This window comes from Manihot esculenta, chromosome 18, assembly GCF_001659605.2.
Source record: "Manihot esculenta cultivar AM560-2 chromosome 18, M.esculenta_v8, whole genome shotgun sequence".
NCBI classification, from domain to species: domain Eukaryota; kingdom Viridiplantae; phylum Streptophyta; class Magnoliopsida; order Malpighiales; family Euphorbiaceae; genus Manihot; species Manihot esculenta.
Window position 1 is genome coordinate 12,411,850 of NC_035178.2, and position 20,702 is coordinate 12,432,551.

The window sequence follows — 20,702 nt, forward strand, 5'->3', positions numbered from 1 at the left end:
TCACCATCATGACGTCAAATAATAATAGTAAGAAAAATTTAATAGTTGGTCCTTGAGTTATCAATAATAACAATTCAGTCCATATATTTTGAAAATTAAACTATTTAATCCTTACATATTTTAGATCCTTTTGTCTATTTTTTTGTTAGTTCTCAAATTAAATTTCTATTTAATCTTTAATTATTGTAATTAATAATAATAAAATTAAGAAATAAAACTATTAATAATTATAATATATAGAGATTATAAAATACTTTAATTTTAAAACTAACATAAAAATGGACGAAATAACTTAAAATATATAATAAATAGAAAAATTATGGATTAAATAGTTTAATTTTTACTATCAAATTATTACTAGTGATGGAATTGAGAAATTAAATTATAAATTTTAATAATAATAATAATACACATCACCACCCGGATGACGGGGTCGTACCCTCCACCTAAGAAAATTTGAATTTTTTCATTTTATTTTGAATGAGAGTAAACTTAAAAAAAATTATAATTAAAATAAAAGTAGTGTGTATTATTATATGCACCACTATGTAAATAATAACTATTAAATATATTGACTTTTAGGGTTCCACATTGGTTGTTATAATCTACCTATCAGCATCTCATAATTGAGCTTTATAATGACTAATGCCTCCACTTCTAAATTCCTAATTAACCTTATTTTTTAAAAAAATATATGAAAATTTTATTAATTAATTTTTTAATTTAAAAAATATATTAAAATATTTTTAATAATTTAAAAATCTATTAATTAATTTTTATCTTAATTTTAACGGTTAAATATTTTACTATTTAATTCGTGTGATTTAAAAAAATTTAATAATTAATTTTTCAGATTTTTAAAATGAGACACTAATTAGTCCTCATGTATAGTGTATATTTTAAATTTTTTTTAATACATAACGGTTAAAATTAATAATTAATAGAGAGATTAATTAGTAAATTTTTTAAAATATTTGAAATGAGTTTAATATATTTTTTAAAATTGAAACACTTTTTTCCATAACATAAAAATTAAGGAATATTTTTTTTAATTACATAATTATTGAATTACGACTTAAAATAATCTAAAAAATAAATTAATTTCCATGCACGAGTGGGAGTAGAAAAGATAAGGTAGTTAAACAATAAATTTATTTTTTTTAAATATAAATTTTTTATTCAAATTCAAAAATAACTTAATCAACGCTAATAAGCTTAACAAAAACACTTAAATTTAGAAACCAAAAATTAGGGAAAAAACCTGACACAAGATTGAAGATCATTACAAAATAAAATATGAAAAATCATATTAAAATTTAAAATTCAGATATAAAATCCAATTAAATTCTCAAAAAGAGAGAAATTTTTTATAATATTTTATTTTATAATTTTTATTCATTTTTTTTTCAGAAAAATAATAAATATACAGTCTTCCACCACCTACCAAATTCAGACAATAAACTTTTATTTTCCACGTATACAGCTAGGGAGGCCTATAACACATCTTACGTATACACTAAATGACCCACAAAAAAAAAGATATTGCATTTAATTTTATCAGAAATTATTTATTTTGTTGTTCGTAATTATTCTTTCAATTCATTGAACTCGTATTAAATAAATAAATAAATAAATAATTTACAATTTTATCAGAAAAGAAAGAATAATAATAAACCTTGCTCTTGAATATTCTACTAAATTGCAAATTGATACATCAATAATTGTGAAGAGTAATTCTTTCTTAACAAAGAATTAAAACATTATTATATGAGAATTCATTTTCCTTTAATAAAACAGAAAGGAAAATTTTGCAATAAATTGTTAATTTTTTTTTTTGAATAATTTGTATGTGTTAAAATTAATAATCCCAAATTGGTAAGGCATCTTGAATTTCCTCAAACTCATTGAATTCAAAATCATCATCTCCAAAAACCATGGGCTCTCCAAGCAGCAAAGCTCCAGCCAACTCCATCCACATCTTGGGTGAATCCAACGGGGTTTCATTAATAGCTTGAATCTGACTCGGCGAAAGACCAGTCCTTACAGGTCCCAAACCACCACCGCAGCCACCATCACTTCCACCACCACTAGAACCATCGACCATCTCTGAACATCTCATCATTGACCTTGTATTTCTAAACCACAAAGCAGCCTCTTGAGCTGCCATTTGCACATCCTCAGCTCTAGAACTCTTAGGCCTAGGAAAACTATCAACAAGTTCAGGAAAATTTAGGTGAACTCCAGGTCCTCGGAGATGCAATGCAGCAACATCATAAGCAGCAGCAGCCATCTCCGGCAACTCATAACTTCCAAGCCAAATGCGCGTTTTCTTCCCAGGTTCCCTTATTTCAGACACCCATTTCCCCCATTTTCGCTGGCGAATGCCGCGATATCGTGAAGGAGAAGCTTGATGGGCGTCGGCAGATATTTGTTCCATTGCAGTAGAGATCAGAAACAGCAGAGAAGAGCAGAAATGGGTAGCTGGAAGAAGAGAGTGTGAGAGATTGTTATATAGAGAGAAGCTGATAAAGAAATGAAGTGTGGGGGTGAGAGTGAAGGAAGGGAGCTTCGCAGTAGCTACGTACTTGAGTGGGAAGATGCTGGCATTTGCTATATATGCATTGCATGTAAGCTTTTTCCTTCGTATATTGCCACGTTGCTTCCTTTCCATGAAAATATTAACAATAATAAATTAATATCATTAAATTTTTAAAAAATTTAATCTTCTAAAATTAATTATTAAATTATAACAGTTTAATGCAGCACATTTTATTTTATTTTTATAACAGATTAATTTCTATAAGTTAATATTTATAAAGATTTATTTTTTAAAAAAAAATTAAATTAATTTTATTATTTATAATTAATTAATATTAAATTTAATTGAATGACTAATAATATTTTGAAATCCAGAAAATAAGATTTATAATGGATGCGTAAACTTGACCGGAAAAAATTACTATGATCCCTTTCCTTTTTATCTATTAGTAACGTTCAACGCCAATCTACCACGGTACTACCTGTTTCGTATGTATAAACACATCATAGCATTTCTTCATGTCAAGTGACTATTTAATCCTTTTCGGCGCGCATGCTGTTAAAGTTACAGAATGACTAGGTTAATTATTATCTCTCATATCATCGAACTGGATTATTTTCTATTAGACGCGCATTTAGTGAACCATAATCATCTGGCTTGTCCCATGTATCCAGCCTAGAACTTACGGTAGTGGACCGATTTGCTTGAAGATGGTTTGATGGATTTTGATCTTATGTTCTTTTATGAGATTCGGCTTCTTTCCAAACGTAAAAAATCCGACGGTGATCATGTAATAATCAAACTCTATGAATTAAAATTTTTTATTAAAAAAAAATAAAAACTAATTAAAATTTGGATGTTACCAAATTTAAAAAATTATATTATACATTATCCTTTTTTTTAAAGAAATATTATACATTATCCTTATTTTCAAATGTATGTTGATAGCGCGTGTAATATTGAAATTATTAATTGCAAGTGGAAGAAATTAATTTGCATATTTATATTATATGTAATTTTATTAATTATTTTAAAATTCATAAAGCAATATTTGTTCAGCTGTAAATATTTAATTAATAATCCAAATTTGAAATGACATTAAAAATAATAATTTAGCTAAATTATTAATTTATAATATAGTAATATATAAATTAATTATTCTAATTTTATTTTATCTTATTTTTAATTTTTTTAATATTTAATAAAATTTAATATTTTTAAAAAGATATAATTGAAAAATTAATAAAAAAATTATTTTTTAAAGTGAATAAAAATTATAAAATAGAGAATATAAAAATATTTTATTTTAAATAAATAAATAAATTCTTTTATAGATGATAAAATCTTGAGGAGACAAACTCATTGAAGAGTGGATAAAATTCATAAATACCTTGAATCAAGTACAGTACTAGATTATTTATGTTGTGACAAAAAAAATAGATAAATAAATGAACAAAATAAATAAAATAAAATAAATAAATATGGCCATTCCTTTAAAGCTCTTCTTTATTTATTTGATTATGTCTTTATACTTTTTCCATGTCACCTTTTTACAACAGCTCAATCTTAATTCTCTGCGTATACTACTTTTTATTTTAAATAATATAGTATTTATTTTCTTTTAAAAAATTATTATTTAATTTTACCATATTATAAAAATTCAATAATAATTTTTTCTTATTAACACGTCTTATAGTCAAATATAAATCTAATTATAATAATTTTTTTTAAAAAAATTAAAAATTAAAAAAATAAAATATAAAATCTCTCACATTTATTCAAATATACTTATTATGAGATTAAATCTGTGAGTGCGATAAACTAATACTCCACCATTTGACTTTCATATTAGATATATATTCTAACTTTAATTTTAATTAATTTTTTTAATTCAACACGTTGATTATTACAACCGATAAAAAGTAAAAATTTTCTTGTTTTATAGTCAAAATTTGATTTGTTGGAGAATATTGTAAAAATATTTTTAAAAAGAAATTAAATATAATATAAAAATATTATTATTTTCTTATATTATTTAATTTTTAATTATATATTTTTATAATAAAATAAATATGATATAGCAAATAAATAAATATATTTGTTTAGATAATTATTATAATATAATAAATTAATAATTAAATATACATTTTAATATTAAAATAAATTATATGATATATATTCTGTTAGTTATTTTGCAAAGGATATTCTATAATCCAATATACCATAAATACGAGAATAATGAGAGAGATTAGTGGGTCCAAAGTGCTGACGGGGATAAAGGATCCTATTCATTGACGCGTTTTACTGGCACGTGGCATAAAGTTTGACCACTTTACCTGCTCTTCCTCTTTCAATATTCTATGCTAATTTTCTACTCTGTAATTTAATAAACATACATAAATATAATATTATACGTATACACACTCGCTGAGCAGACAGGCGAGATAAGCCGCCTGTAGCCGTCATATACTCGTACAATTATCTATATATATAATATAATTCATGTCTTCTTTGCTATTCCCGATGACCATTGCCTCATCCCATGCTTTCCACGTGGTATGGAATTTTTTATGCATTGATAGAAACATTAATTTTTGCAATTTTTTTAATATTTATATAATTAAAATATTTTTAACATTTTAAAAAATATATTTCACCTATTTCATAATTTTTATTTATTTTTTTAAAATTATTATTTATTTTTAAAAAATATAATATTTAATTTTATCTTTTCAAAAAAATTTTTAAAATATTTTTTAATATTTAATAAAATTTAATATATTTAATAGCAATATAATTAAAAAATTATATTTTTTATATGTCTAAAAAAATAAAGTAAAGAAATAGAATATTAATTACTTATTTTATTAATTTTAATTTTTAAACATTTTACTATTTAATTTTTATAATTTAAAAAAAACTCATTTATTAGTATCTTAATTTTATAAAAATTTATTAATTAATTTATCTATATTGAAAATATTTTTAATTTTTATTATATTGAAAAACTAAAATTAATAAATAGATTAATTAATATATTTTTTAAAATAAAAAATTAATTAATAAATTTATCTATAATATAGAGATTAAATATTATTTTTTTTAAAATAATTATGTTTGAAATGCTAATGAGAGCTTTTTTTTATGTAAATGATTATTTTTAGAAAAAAAATATATAAAAATATATTCTGATTTTATTGATTTTTATTTTAAAATTTATAGTTAAATTAAATATATAATTTAATTTTATATTTAAATAGTATTTTATAATATCGTGTTATTTTTAAATAAAGATAATTTTTAAATTTTATTTTAATGTGAAATTTATATTATAAAATAGTATTTTAATATAAAAAAAAAGAATACAGTGTAATTTTTTTATATTTTTTTCATATTTTTATAGAAAAAGTTTTAGAAAATGTTAGAAAATAAATAGTGAAAAAGGAAAAGCAGTAGTATCTGAGTTGTGTAATTAATGTAAGGAGGCAGGCATGATTAAAATGGTTAACCTAACAAAAAGAAAATAAATTAATTTAAATAAATAAAACAGAAGGAGTTTGAAGTCAAACAGAAAAATAAAAACAGCTGGATAAAGCTATTATCCAATGGTGAGTTGGCTTGCAATTCTAACGTTTTAACACTTCATTTCACATTACCAAAAACTTCCTCAACTTATTTCGCACCGCCGCCGTCCCTTCCCATACCGTACTCACTCAAAGTACCATTTCCGCGTCCACCGGCAGATTCCGGTCAACCTTCCCTCTGGTACTATTTTTTTCCTCTATTCTTGATATTATAAAATTTTATAATTTTATTTAATTACTAAAAATAAATAGTACTAGTATTGCTTCTAGAATTGTAAAATCATGACATTAAATAAAAAATAATTACGAGTTAATTTTTATGGTTACTTTTTATACCGTTAGAAGTAGGCTATATATTTTTTATAATTTATAAATAAATAAATTAATGTAAATAATGCAGAATTTATTTATTTTATCCATCATTTTATTCTTTATTATTTTATAAAACAAAGATGGCTACACGAAAAAAAAAAAAAAAAAAAAACTAGAACTCCACACCATACACTTCGAGAGTACTATTTGTGAGCACACTTGTCTACAATAACAGGACCAAAGCCCAAAATAAAGATGGTATCACCACAATAGAATAAAACACAAAATATAAATATTAGAATATCACAACACAGGCATGCAAAACAGAGAGGAATATGTCACTAGTGAGATTTGGTTCCCCTAACCCCAGGTTGCAGGGCTAGAGATAATTCAGGAAGTCAACAAGGGTAAATACTATATTATGTAATAGTCTAGTAGTGAACATGATATGTAAAATGATGCAATGTAAAATAATGTAATGATGATTAGTATTGTGCTTGACCCCAATATATGGTTAATCCCTGTTGTACATGATTTTTATGTAAATGTTTTAATAATATTATATGTTGAATTAAGCTTGATGTATGTAATGTTGACCCAACTAGAGCATTTGATGAGAGATCTAGTATAGGGTTTGTATGTATAAAGTTATGGTGCATGCACATGTCAAGCTTAATATATCAAAAGTTTAAAGTTTTTATAAAAATGTATGATCATGTATGAGATTTTATTAAGTGTACAGGATGTATGGTAGGCTTGCTATGGGTTCCGGCGACTTTAAGTCGATCTGAATTCTAACGCCGGTAGCGGTTCGGTTTCCGAGTCGTTACAGAGACCTAAAAAACAAACAAAAATAAAAATTAACCCGTCCATCCATGGCAAGGGAGAGACTGGGAGGAATGGCAGCTATAAAAAAAAGACTTTTCTTCCATCACTTTAAGGCAAGGGAAAGGAACAAGCACTACTTAAAACCAAAAAAATCAAACAAAAATAGAAAAGCTAAGAACAACAATGGGAAAAATTATAATGATGCATTAAACTTTATTTTTCATAGAAGGGGCTAGTTTATAGATTTTCAAAATTACAAAGGTTAAATAGTCAATTTTTAAGAAATATAGAGACTAAAATTATAATTTATAAAAAATTACAATTTGCGATGAGAAATGTTGGCTCTTCAAGCAACTCAAGAATGAATGGGATGAATTGAGTTTTATGAGAATTTTATTAAGCTACGAAAAATAAAAAAAAATATTTATCCTCGACATTTAGGAAAATTAACTATTTCTCCCTTAATTTAAGAAATATATTAGGTAATCAATAAATTATTAATTATTTAGTTCATTCCATTAATTGTAATGGTTAAAATAATTGCTATTTTGAAATTATAAGAATTAAATAATTATAATTTTAAAATTATAAATATTAAATAATATTGATTTTGAAATTATAGAATAGAATAGTTGTGTTTAAAATTGCATGAATTAATTAGCGGAGATAGTATTTTAATCATTTCACATATTATTAACATAATAAATAAATTAATGGACTAAATAGTCAGTGGTTTGAAATTCATGTTTTTTTGAAAATAAAGGCACTGCGTGGTTAGTCTCAATAAACTCTATGGAGTAAATAGTAATTTTTTTTTCAAAATTAACTCAATTTTTTCAAAATACTAATTATAGTAGTGTCTGTCTATATATATTCAAGTACAAAATTAATTTTTATTTCTATAAAAAGTATTAAATTTTATTTCTCCCAATTTATGAAGGCATGAAAGCAATCATTTAGTTCTAAACCACATAAAAACAGTTAAAAAGATTCATAAACTTCCATTATGTACTAAAATTTAGTGTTTAGAAAATAACTGTATGCTTCATATCTCCATCTCTATACACACATTAATGGCTAACTGTAATACTTGCAAGATTAACAATTCAACTAACTTAAAGAGGCAGTTCCATCCAAAGAAGAGGTTATATAGTGGGGATTATCAGCTAATCCCCCATAATTTAAGAACTACTAATAGAAATTTAATGGATTTTATTCATTGAGAAGATGATAGTTGGCTTCAGGTTAAGGCAATAACATTTTAATTGTGAAATAGATGGACTAGGAAAAAGGAAAATAAAAGGAGAAGGAGACCGATGGCTATGGTTATGGTGTACAAGAGATAGCTATCTAACAAAAAGCATCTACAAATCTTTATATATATATATGCACATATATAACTACACCATCAGGATACTAAACCTAAAGGAGAAAAGTTAAGAAGCTAAGACTAAAATTATTATGCTAAGAGAGGAAAAGGGTGGCCATAAGAAATTAGAAGTCTTCATTTGTCTAGGGGATTTGCATGGAAAATTTGAACTTATCATGGAACTATAGCAACGGAAAAGGGAAATCAAAGTAGACAAATTAAATTAAAAACACATAAAACTATGACAACTAGAACAAGGAATTGATTCAACAATCCAAATCGTAAGATACAACACACAGGAATTATGAAAATCTTCTTACTAACATGGATAGAAAAGCTTACCTAAACTATTCTATGATGAATGCACTATCAAGAGCATTTTATATTTTCAAATCGATCTTGGCAGTAATTAATTAATTATCAATAGCAATTGAGGCTTCTAATCTGGGCAGCAACTGAGATTTTTAATATCAATAGCAATGGAGGCAAATCCTTCTCGACAGAAAGTGGAGGCTTCCTAATTTTGGTAACGTTTGAGACGTTCAATCTCGATAATAATAGAGGCAACTCCTAATCTCGATAATAGGTGGTATTAAAGATAAAGACTAACTATAACAGTTTTATCTATTTGTAACTTGAGTTATAACTGTATACTTATCTTGTATTTAGTTAGTGATAAGGGTTAGAGTTGTGATAAGGTTTAGAGTCATGATAAGGTTAGAGTTGTGATAAGATTTAGAGTTATGATAAGGTTTATAGTTGGTTGAGATAATATTTGTTATTCATATAATCTGTATCAAACTCAACCACTGGTATATACTATATAAATATATTCTATACAGAAATACAAATACATAGAATTCTCAATATCATAAATCTTCTATATGGTATCAGAGCCGCAATCTGCTCTCACGAGTTTTCTGATCCAATTTTCTTTTAATTAATGGCTTCGTCATCCAATACCGTCATTCAATTAAATGCTCCAACGCATTTTCCAATTAAACTTACTCCGGAGAATTTTCCTGTTTGGAGAAAACAGATCCAATCAACCTTAATTGGTCTTGATTTACTTGATTTTATTGATGGTTCACGGGTTGCACCATCACAATTTATTTCTGAAAAAGACAAAACAGCCAACCCAGCTTTCGCCTTATGGTTTCAACAAGATCAAATTTTGATCAGTGCTCTTTTAGGAAGTTGTTCCGATACTATTCAACCCTTGATTTCTTCAGCCAATACTGCCAAAGAAGCATGGGATCGGCTTCACCAGAGTTTTGCTAATGTTTCTCGTTCTAGAATTCTGTCCTTAAAAACTAAATTAGCACAGAACTCTAAGGGAACCAAACCGATTGCTATTTTTCTCAATGAGATGAGGGCTATTGCAGATAAGCTTGCTCTTACCCAGAATCCGGTGAGTGATGATGACTTAATTGTTTATATTATCACGCGATTGAGAGATGATTACAGTCCCATAGTTGCTGCGTTAAAAGTTCGTGAAACCCCAATAACCTTTTCTGATCTCTTTGAAAAACTTACTGATCATGAACGATCCCTACAAGAAAAAAGATTCCACAACTGTTTCAGCTATGTCACAAGTGATTGCTACTGTCAATTACACTCAACGTTCTGGAGGGCGTTCACACAATCAGAATGGCAATTATAATCGATCTCCACAAAACTCCAATTATTCTGGAAATCGACGTGGTGGTCGTGGTTCTTACTCTGGTGGTCGAGGTCGAGGTTCTTATCGACCTGATGTGGTATGTCAATTTTGTGAATATACTGGGCATACTACTGCTGAATGTCGCAAATTGGCTCGCTTTCTTAAGGAGAATAATATGTCTTTGAAGACTGATACCTCGCATTCTTCAGCACCGATACCTGCAGTTAATGTTACTTCTTCTATGGCTGCTTCTTCTCCACAACAATGGTTGTTTGATAGCGGAGCTTCTCATCATGTTGTGTCGAATCCAGCTTCTTTGCAAAGTTATTCTGACTATGGAGGTCCTGAGGAAGTACAACTTGGTGATGGTAAAACGCTTGCTGTATCACATACTGGTTTTGTGCAAATTCCTACTTACTCTAAGAATTTATCATTGCCTAATGTGTTATGCGTGCCTAATCTGCGCAAGAATTTGGTCTCAATTGCTAAGTTGTGTCGCACTAATCATGTTTCTGTGGAATTTTTTCCATCTTATTTTGTTGTGAAGGATCTGTACACGGGGGCGTCTCTCCTACGGGGAGAGAACATTGATGATATCTACTGTGCAAGTTTTTCCAGAGTTAATTCTCAACGTTCTCAGCTGAATGTTACTACTCGGTGTCTGTCTTTGCTTTCTGAATGGCATCACAAGCTTGGTCATCCCAACAATAAAGTCCTTTTGTTAGTACTTCGAAATATTGATCTTCAGTCTATGTCTAAATATGTTTCTAGTTTTCATTGTACTTCCTGCTCTATGAGCAAGAGTCATAAATTACCGTTTTCTGAGAATTCTCTTGTTAGTAATAAGCCTTTGCAACTTGTTTATTCCGATGTTTGGGGTCCTACACAAAAATCTATTTGTAATACCCGGCTAGAGTCCGGCATCGGAATTCCTGTAGTCTGATGGAATCTCGGGTGTCGGAACCCTCTAGAAGGGTCATACATATGTTTTAAAGAATGTTTAAGTATGTTTTCACATAGTTTTAAGGTTTTCAAGGGTTAGAGAAGTGAGTTTTTGAAAGAAAAGCACTAAGGAAGAACTGCAAAGGTTCGGCCGCCGAAGGTCACTTTCGGCCGCCGAACTTGCATGGCTTTCGGATCTCACGTTAGGCTGCCGAAGGTGGACTGGCCACCCATCTTTAAAAGGGCCCTAGGTCGGTCAAATGGGTAAGTTTGCTTCCCATTTCTCCAGACCTAGGTGAGATCATGCTCTTCCTTAGCTCAGTTTTGTGTTTTTTCAAATCTTCCAAGGTTTTGATGAGTTTTTATGGATTTGTGAAGTTTTAAACAAAAAGGAGCAAAGTTTGAAGTTTGGAGCTTTGAGTGAGGATTTTGCCATAACTCCACGTTAGAGGCTTCCAACCTCAAGTGTTCCAAGAGGTAAGGGATAGATCCGAAGCTTTTACTATGTTTTTTTAAGGTTTTATGGAAGATTATGGGGTAGTACGCATGAGTAGGGTTCTAGGAGATTTTTAGAGTTTTTGATGTTCAAGCATGTTTATGTGTTAGATGTTGTGTTTGTTGGGGTCATAGGCTAGTTTTAGACCCCTTTGAGCATGTACAAGAGTATATGCATGTTGAGGAGTTGTGTGTGCATGTTGGGAGAGGGATAGGAGGAGGTGTGCATGAAGCAGAGCAGGTTTCTGCCCTTCGGGCGAAACCAGGTTCGGCCGCCGAAGGGAGGTTCGGCCGCCGAAAGCCTTGAGGAGGTGGCTTCGGCTGCCGAAGGCTGCTTCCGAAAGCTGGACTTTCGGATCTGTCATGCACATTCGGCCGCCGAAAGTGCCGCCGAAGGTTGAGTTTCGTCTCTGGACGAGACGTTCGGGCGCCGAAGGTACACCCGAAGGTGTAGGTATAGGACTTTCGGCCGCCGAAAGTAGAGGTTCGGCCGCCGAAAATAGGTGAGTTTCGTTTCTGGAAGGGAGTTTCGGCCGCCGAACCTGCCGCCGAAAGTGCCCTGTCCAGTTGGCTTTGGCATGTGTTATGTGATAGTTAGAGGGCTTTTGGGGGAGTTCTTAGAACTGTTATGGAGTGAGTTTGGTCCCTCATCTGAGTCCACTTGTGTAGGAACGGACCAGAGAAACCAGGGAGATCAGCAGTGAGCACTGCTCCGGAACCTGCAAAGTCAGTCTACAGTCAGCCAGAGGTGAGTGGGACTAACTATGCATATTTTAAATTCAAGAATGTTTTAGCATGATTCATGCATCATAATTGCCATAATGTTAGGATGGTTAAAATAAAAGATAATAATGGATGAGCATGAGATATTAGGTTGTTGCATTAGTATTCACGAAGGTGTTGCATTGCATAATTTGATGAGTATGCGGATGAATGTTGGATGATCCTTTAGCCCTCAGTTTGGTATGCTATGACATGATATGAATTAAGTAAAGAGTCAAGCATGATAAGTGTGAGCAGGGAGGCCTAACCGCCCCTGTTAGTAAAGGTAGATAGCCAGGAGGCCTCATTGCCCTGGCAAAACGTTTTCAGAAAACAGTCAGAGAAGGCCTAATCGCCCTGACAAAACCTTTGCAGAAAAGTAAGTCCTGGAGGAGGCCTAATCGCCCCAGGCACTGTGCTAGTACTATATGTGAGTCAGTTATGTGGAGGGCTATAGGTGACAACTTCTTCCTTGATGTATATGGTTGTGATGTGCTGCATGGCATAAAGACATCTGTTTTATAAACTGTTTAATATAGCTCCTGCTCACTGGGCTATAGAAGCTCACCCCTCTCCCCTATCCCCAGTTGTGCAGGTTCAGAGTACAGAAAGATGTAAGAAGAGTACAGGAAGAACGTAAAGAGATGTATGTAATAGATAGTATGGACATGTGGACATGTAAATGTAAGAGATAAGGAAATGTACAGTGTATAGATAGTGCTTGATTGTTAAGAGTTGTAAGTTTGTACATGATCTTATGTAAATGATTTATGTTTATGTATGAAAAGCCCGGCTTAACATAGTATGAGTTAGAGCTGCCTTGAGCTAAGATGAGAGCTCTGGCAAGTTTTTACAGTAGAGAGATAGAGTATGCACAGGTTAAGCCGTGGAGAAAGAAAAGTTTTACATGTTTACAGAAAATGTATGATCATGTATGGGATTTCACAGATACACAGAGTTCACAGTAGGCTTACTACGGGTCTAGGCGGCCTTAAGCCGATCTGGATCCTAGTGCCGGTAGCAGTTCGGTTTCCGGGCTGTTACAGAGTGGTATCAGAGCAGTTAGGTTCACATGGTCGGACCTAGATGGTTAGAGATGGGTTCATAGAGGTTATAGTGAGTCAAGCACCATAGGAAGACATGTCCATAAGGATAGGATGTAGTCCTATCTGTCTTATGATGTGGAGTGCCATGAGTCATGCATGTGCATTCTTTTTGTGTGATGAATGTTAGATGTTCATGTGTTTCACATGGAGTATGAGTCATTGATATGCTATGTGTTGGTTTCCAGATAGTTAAGATGAGAGGAACGCGTCGATCTGCAAGATTGACTGAAGTACCACCAGGAAGTGAGGGTACAACGGCTCATCCTCCCGCATTGCCAAGGGCAAGGAGACACAGGTTAAGTAGGGAGGGAACGTCACAAGACCCGAGAAGGTCTTCTGATGAGAGCAGAAGGGGAGTAGCTAGAGGAGGCAGATCAGAAGAAGTTCGAGAGGTTAGGGATGTTGATCGGAGTAGAGATGAGAGTATGGGTATAGGAGGGACAGAAGAAGGTATGGGGGAGTCTCAGGGAGGTGCACAGGGCCCAGGGTATCCGATGGGAGGTACGTCGGATTACTCCAGTTTTGCCCCATATTCACCCCACCTGCCATATATGCCCTATCCTCCATTCTATCCACCATATCACATGTATCCACCCCCACCACATCATCCAAGTACAGCATACCCTGAACCAAGAGAAACAGTACCTCCACCACCAGAACCAGTAGCCCCTGTTGTTGAAACACAACAGCAGCCCAGCGCATCTAAGGGAGATAAGGTGAAGATGACTGACTACTTGAAGTTGGACGCTCCGAAATTCAATACAGGAGATGATCCCTTTGAGTATCTCAGTGCAGTAAGGATGATAACAAGTGAGTTGGGAGCAGATGAGGGCAGAGCCATCGAAATGGCAGGGTTCACATTAAAATGTAAGAAAGCTAGAGAATGGTTTAAGCACTATGTGGCCCCTAGGTTAGACAGTATGACATGGGAAGAGTTTGCCAATGAATTTGCCGAGTGGGCTTTTCCTGATAGTGCCAGAGAAAGGAAGATGGTGGAATTTGAACAGCTCCGACAGACGGAAGAAATGAGTGTGGATGAGTATACGGACAAGTTTTTGGACTTGTTCCAGTATGTAGGACAAGCATATGACACGGAGAAGAAGAAAGCGAGGAGATATGCCATGAGGTTACATCCTCGGTATTTCTCTTTGATTCAGGCAGCGGATAAAGAGAGTTTTCACTCCATTGTTGATGCAGCAAGGATGATGGAGGCAAGTGTCAGTTTTCAAGGGACAGACAAGCCATCTGTGGCACAGTCTTTAGATCCCAAGAACTTGGAGACAGGTGATGTTGATCTCTCCTCTTTACATGAAGCAGATACGAAGAGTAAAAAGGGAGGAAGAGGTCTGAGGAGATCAAAAAGGGGTAAGTTCTGGGATCAGATGAAAGCAGGATTGAGTGCAGGCAGTGGCTCGAGCGCAAGCTCAGAGGTGCCAGTATGTGAGAAGTGTGGTAGAAGGCACGGAGGAGTTTGTCTCTTTGGGACGTCAGCATGTTTTAGGTGTGGCCAAGAAGGACACATAGCTCGTGAGTGCCCTCAGGCATTTTTCACCGCACAGTCCCATCAGACAACTAGGGGAAGTGTACCACGACCAGTAGCTCCAGTCACGACACAGAGCAGGGGTAGAGGAAGAGGGTCAACCCCGTCACATGTGGGTCCTCGAGGTGAAGGTCCGTCAGCTCCGGCTCGGATCTTTACTATGACACAACAAGAGGCAGACACGTTTAACACCAGGGTGTCAGGTAATTCCCTCCTTGGATGTTTTGACGTGTATATCTACGTTTTGATGTTTTTCCCTGTTGGTTCTAGAACCATAGAGCGAGTAGGTCTGATGACCTCTGGGCTTAGAATGTTATTAAAGTTAGTAGACCTCAGAGTGATCCATCTGTGATAGAGTCAGTGAGTGGGGAGTAGATGCCTTCCATCTGACCTTATGGTTCTAGATTGAACTGTTCGTCCTTCTAGTGATGGATTGGCTAGCTACTCGTAGTACTGCCGAGTTGGCAGAGACCAGGCAGATGTGTATAGAGGTCCGATGGATCAGAGGTAGTCCCTAAGAAGGGACAGTGTAGGCTGCCTAGAGGTGTGATCTCAGCCTTACAGGCTTATAGGTTGCTCAGGGAAAGATGATCAGGAGAGGAAACCAGTTTCAATGGTATCAACAGAGCTAAGAGAGTCAAGGTTTTATCCGACCTAGTACCCCACTCGTGAGTGTTTAGTATGGATGGGGGGGGAAACGAAGGATACTACCTGTTAAGAGTTAGAAAGGAAGTCAGGATAGAAGAGATGAAGAGAGAAGGGCAAGGATTAGAGTGCGCAGCGAAAGCTTGCAGAGTTTCGAGGTAATGTGACGAAGAATGGAGAGAAGAACACCGAGGGAAGGTACGTCAGTGTTGCTAGAGCAAGGAGCGTTAGTTTTTCCCCTTTTCTATGTGTTTAGTTGTTTTAGGAACATTCGGGGACGAATGTTCTTAAGGGGGGGAGAATGTAATACCCGGCTAGAGTCCGGCATCGGAATTCCTGTAGTCTGATGGAATCTCGGGTGTCGGAACCCTCTAGAAGGGTCATACATATGTTTTAAAGAATGTTTAAGTATGTTTTCACATAGTTTTAAGGTTTTCAAGGGTTAGAGAAGTGAGTTTTTGAAAGAAAAGCACTAAGGAAGAACTGCAAAGGTTCGGCCGCCGAAGGTCACTTTCGGCCGCCGAACTTGCATGGCTTTCGGATCTCACGTTAGGCTGCCGAAGGTGGACTGGCCACCCATCTTTAAAAGGGCCCTAGGTCGGTCAAATGGGTAAGTTTGCTTCCCATTTCTCCAGACCTAGGTGAGATCATGCTCTTCCTTAGCTCAGTTTTGTGTTTTTTCAAATCTTCCAAGGTTTTGATGAGTTTTTATGGATTTGTGAAGTTTTAAACAAAAAGGAGCAAAGTTTGAAGTTTGGAGCTTTGAGTGAGGATTTTGCCATAACTCCACGTTAGAGGCTTCCAACCTCAAGTGTTCCAAGAGGTAAGGGATAGATCCGAAGCTTTTACTATGTTTTTTTAAGGTTTTATGGAAGATTATGGGGTAGTACGCATGAGTAGGGTTCTAGGAGATTTTTAGAGTTTTTGATGTTCAAGCATGTTTATGTGTTAGATGTTGTGTTTGTTGGGGTCATAGGCTAGTTTTAGACCCCTTTGAGCATGTACAAGAGTATATGCATGTTGAGGAGTTGTGTGTGCATGTTGGGAGAGGGATAGGAGGAGGTGTGCATGAAGCAGAGCAGGTTTCTGCCCTTCGGGCGAAACCAGGTTCGGCCGCCGAAGGGAGGTTCGGCCGCCGAAAGCCTTGAGGAGGTGGCTTCGGCTGCCGAAGGCTGCTTCCGAAAGCTGGACTTTCGGATCTGTCATGCACATTCGGCCGCCGAAAGTGCCGCCGAAGGTTGAGTTTCGTCTCTGGACGAGACGTTCGGGCGCCGAAGGTACACCCGAAGGTGTAGGTATAGGACTTTCGGCCGCCGAAAGTAGAGGTTCGGCCGCCGAAAATAGGTGAGTTTCGTTTCTGGAAGGGAGTTTCGGCCGCCGAACCTGCCGCCGTAAGTGCCCTGTCCAGTTGGCTTTGGCATGTGTTATGTGATAGTTAGAGGGCTTTTGGGGGAGTTCTTAGAACTGTTATGGAGTGAGTTTGGTCCCTCATCTGAGTCCACTTGTGTAGGAACGGACCAGAGAAACCAGGGAGATCAGCAGTGAGCACTGCTCCGGAACCTGCAAAGTCAGTCTACAGTCAGCCAGAGGTGAGTGGGACTAACTATGCATATTTTAAATTCAAGAATGTTTTAGCATGATTCATGCATCATAATTGCCATAATGTTAGGATGGTTAAAATAAAAGATAATAATGGATGAGCATGAGATATTAGGTTGTTGCATTAGTATTCACGAAGGTGTTGCATTGCATAATTTGCTGAGTATGCGGATGAATGTTGGATGATCCTTTAGCCCTCAGTTTGGTATGCTATGACATGATATGAATTAAGTAAAGAGTCAAGCATGATAAGTGTGAGCAGGGAGGCCTAACCGCCCCTGTTAGTAAAGGTAGATAGCCAGGAGGCCTCATTGCCCTGGCAAAACGTTTTCAGAAAACAGTCAGAGAAGGCCTAATCGCCCTGACAAAACCTTTGCAGAAAAGTAAGTCCTGGAGGAGGCCTAATCGCCCCAGGCACTGTGCTAGTACTATATGTGAGTCAGTTATGTGGAGGGCTATAGGTGACAACTTCTTCCTTGATGTATATGGTTGTGATGTGCTGCATGGCATAAAGACATCTGTTTTATAAACTGTTTAATATAGCTCCTGCTCACTGGGCTATAGAAGCTCACCCCTCTCCCCTATCCCCAGTTGTGCAGGTTCAGAGTACAGAAAGATGTAAGAAGAGTACAGGAAGAACGTAAAGAGATGTATGTAATAGATAGTATGGACATGTGGACATGTAAATGTAAGAGATAAGGAAATGTACAGTGTATAGATAGTGCTTGATTGTTAAGAGTTGTAAGTTTGTACATGATCTTATGTAAATGATTTATGTTTATGTATGAAAAGCCCGGCTTAACATAGTATGAGTTAGAGCTGCCTTGAGCTAAGATGAGAGCTCTGGCAAGTTTTTACAGTAGAGAGATAGAGTATGCACAGGTTAAGCCGTGGAGAAAGAAAAGTTTTACATGTTTACAGAAAATGTATGATCATGTATGGGATTTCACAGATACACAGAGTTCACAGTAGGCTTACTACGGGTCTAGGCGGCCTTAAGCCGATCTGGATCCTAGTGCCGGTAGCAGTTCGGTTTCCGGGCTGTTACACTATTGATGGCTATGCATATTATGTTACATTTATTTGTAACGCCCCGGAAATCCGGACCGCTACCGGCGCTAGGATCCGGGTCGACTTAAGGCCGCCGGGACCCGTAGCAAGCCTGACATATAACCTGTAAACCTGTATAATCCCATACATGATCAACAACATGCGTAAAAATTAAAACTTTTCCTCATACATACTGTCATCAACTAACTCAACCTGTGCATACTCTGAACATATACATAACATAGTCCCTCTGTGGGATCTCATGAATGCCTTAAAGGCAAAACAACCTGTGTTGAGTTAGTTTACATAAACATCATAACATAAGATCATGTATATACAAAAGGGATTAACAATACATTATGGTCAAGCACAACTCTATCCTCAATAACCTCATTACATAATATCCTGAATATTTTTACATCTCATCATAATACAATTGTCATGTCCACAAACTAACTATTACAAACATATGACTTTTTCTCTTGTCTTCTCTATCTATCCCGTACCTGCAAACCTGGGGGTTAGGGGAGAGGGGTGAGCTAGATGCCCAGTGAGTAGAACTGTAAAAAGAATATTTAAAACATGCTATCATGAAATGCGTCACTGCACAATCAAATCACACCACGGATGGACTGATTCAAAAATCCCTCAACTCCATGCCCGGCCCTATTATGGGCACCACAGGACTTCGTATTGCCCGGCCCTATTATGGGCACCACAGGACTTCGTACTCGGAGTTATTGCCCGGCCCTATTATGGGCACCACAGGTCTTCGTATTGCCCGGCCCTATTATGGGCACCACAGGACTTCGTATATAGAAGGCTAATGAATCATCCTAATGTCCATCCACTATCATCTATCACAACAATACAATGCGGCATAGTCGTGAATTCTAATGCAAACAACCTATAATATGATCATGATGCATGAAGCATGATAAAAGCATTTCATTTCTTAATTTAAAAGGTTAAGCTTAGTTCCACTCACATCTGGCTGACTCTGACAAACTCTGTAGCAGCTGGCTCACTGCTGGGGTCCTTGGTTCCTCGGGTCCGAACCTACACAGGTGGACTCCAATGAGGGACCAAACATACATAAACATGACTCTAATATATTCCCCAAAAACCCCCTAAAACATCCTGAAAATATCACATAGAGATATGCATGAAGTGGCTGAACAGGGCACTTTCGGCGGCACCTTCGGCGGCCGAAAGTCCTGGACAGAGACGAAACTCAGGTAGGTTCGGCGGCACCTTCGGCGGCCGAAAGTGCCAGACAGAGATGAAAGTCTCTTTTCGGGGGCAACTTCGGCAGCCGAAAGGCCTGCCTCCCCAGCCATGTTCGGCGGCCGAAAGTGCCTTCGGCTGCCGAACCTGGTTTCTGCCAAAGGGCAGAAACTTGGCTCCTTTGTGCATTTTCGCCTCCAAACTCACCAATCATGCATACCACTCAACCAAAACATGCATACAAGCTCCTAGGGGCCTCAAACAAGCATATACCCCAACTACAACACTTCAACCATACTCAAACATGCCACATTGCTCAAAAAATCACATAAAACCTAGCATTTACTTAAAAACTCATACAACCCTATACATGCCATTCTACCCCATAAAATCACTTAAAACTTACTTAAAACACATAAGGAGCTTAAGATCGGCTCTTACCTCTTGAAGATCGAGAGGGAGACGACCTAAACTTGGAGATCCACGAAAATGAGCTCCTGAGTTCCCAAAGCTCCAGAACTTGTTTCAAAAGCTTAAATCTTCCAAACCAAGTGAAAACAAGTGAAAATCTTGAAAGATTTAGAGGAAGAACATCAAGAATGGGTGAGGGACGGCGGAAAGCTCACCTTGGCCGAAAATGGGGAAAAGCTCGCCCGTTTTCGGCTAAGGGACCCTTTTATAGTGGCTGGCCAGACCACGTTCGGGGGCCGAATGTGCCTCCGCATCCATGCAATGTTCGGCGGCCGAACTTGACTTTCGGCGGCCGAACCTGGACTTCCCTCACTCATGCTTTCGGGGGCCTAACGTGCCTCCAAAACGCATGCATGTTCGGCGACCGAACTTGACTTTCGGCGGCCGAACTTGACTTTCGGCGGCCGAACCTGGGTTTTCCTCCAATGCTATTTTCATGCAAAAACTCACTTAATTTCATACTTAAAACCATTAAAACATGAAAACATTTTTATAAAACATGATTCTACCCTTCTAGAGGTCTCCGACATCCGAGATTCCACCGGACGGTAGGAATTCCGATACCGGAGT

General features: G+C 35.4%; 1 protein-coding gene across 1 annotated transcript; it reads right to left on the minus strand.

Annotated features, from left to right (window-relative positions):
- Nucleotides 1-1,680: 1,680 nt before the first annotated feature.
- On the minus strand, nt 1,681-2,558 carry LOC110607141 (ethylene-responsive transcription factor ERF022). Its single transcript, XM_021746220.2, has one exon. It carries the CDS (start codon nt 2,435-2,437, stop codon nt 1,859-1,861), a length of 579 nt encoding a protein of 192 aa, XP_021601912.1. The 5' UTR covers nt 2,438-2,558; the 3' UTR covers nt 1,681-1,858.
- Between the last annotated feature and the right edge of the window lie 18,144 nt (nt 2,559-20,702).

Excerpts from the sequence above, each read along its gene's own strand:
- LOC110607141 (XM_021746220.2), bottom strand. The coding sequence starts at position 2,437 with ATGGAACAAATATCTGCCGACGCCCATCAAGCTTCTCCTTCACGATAT.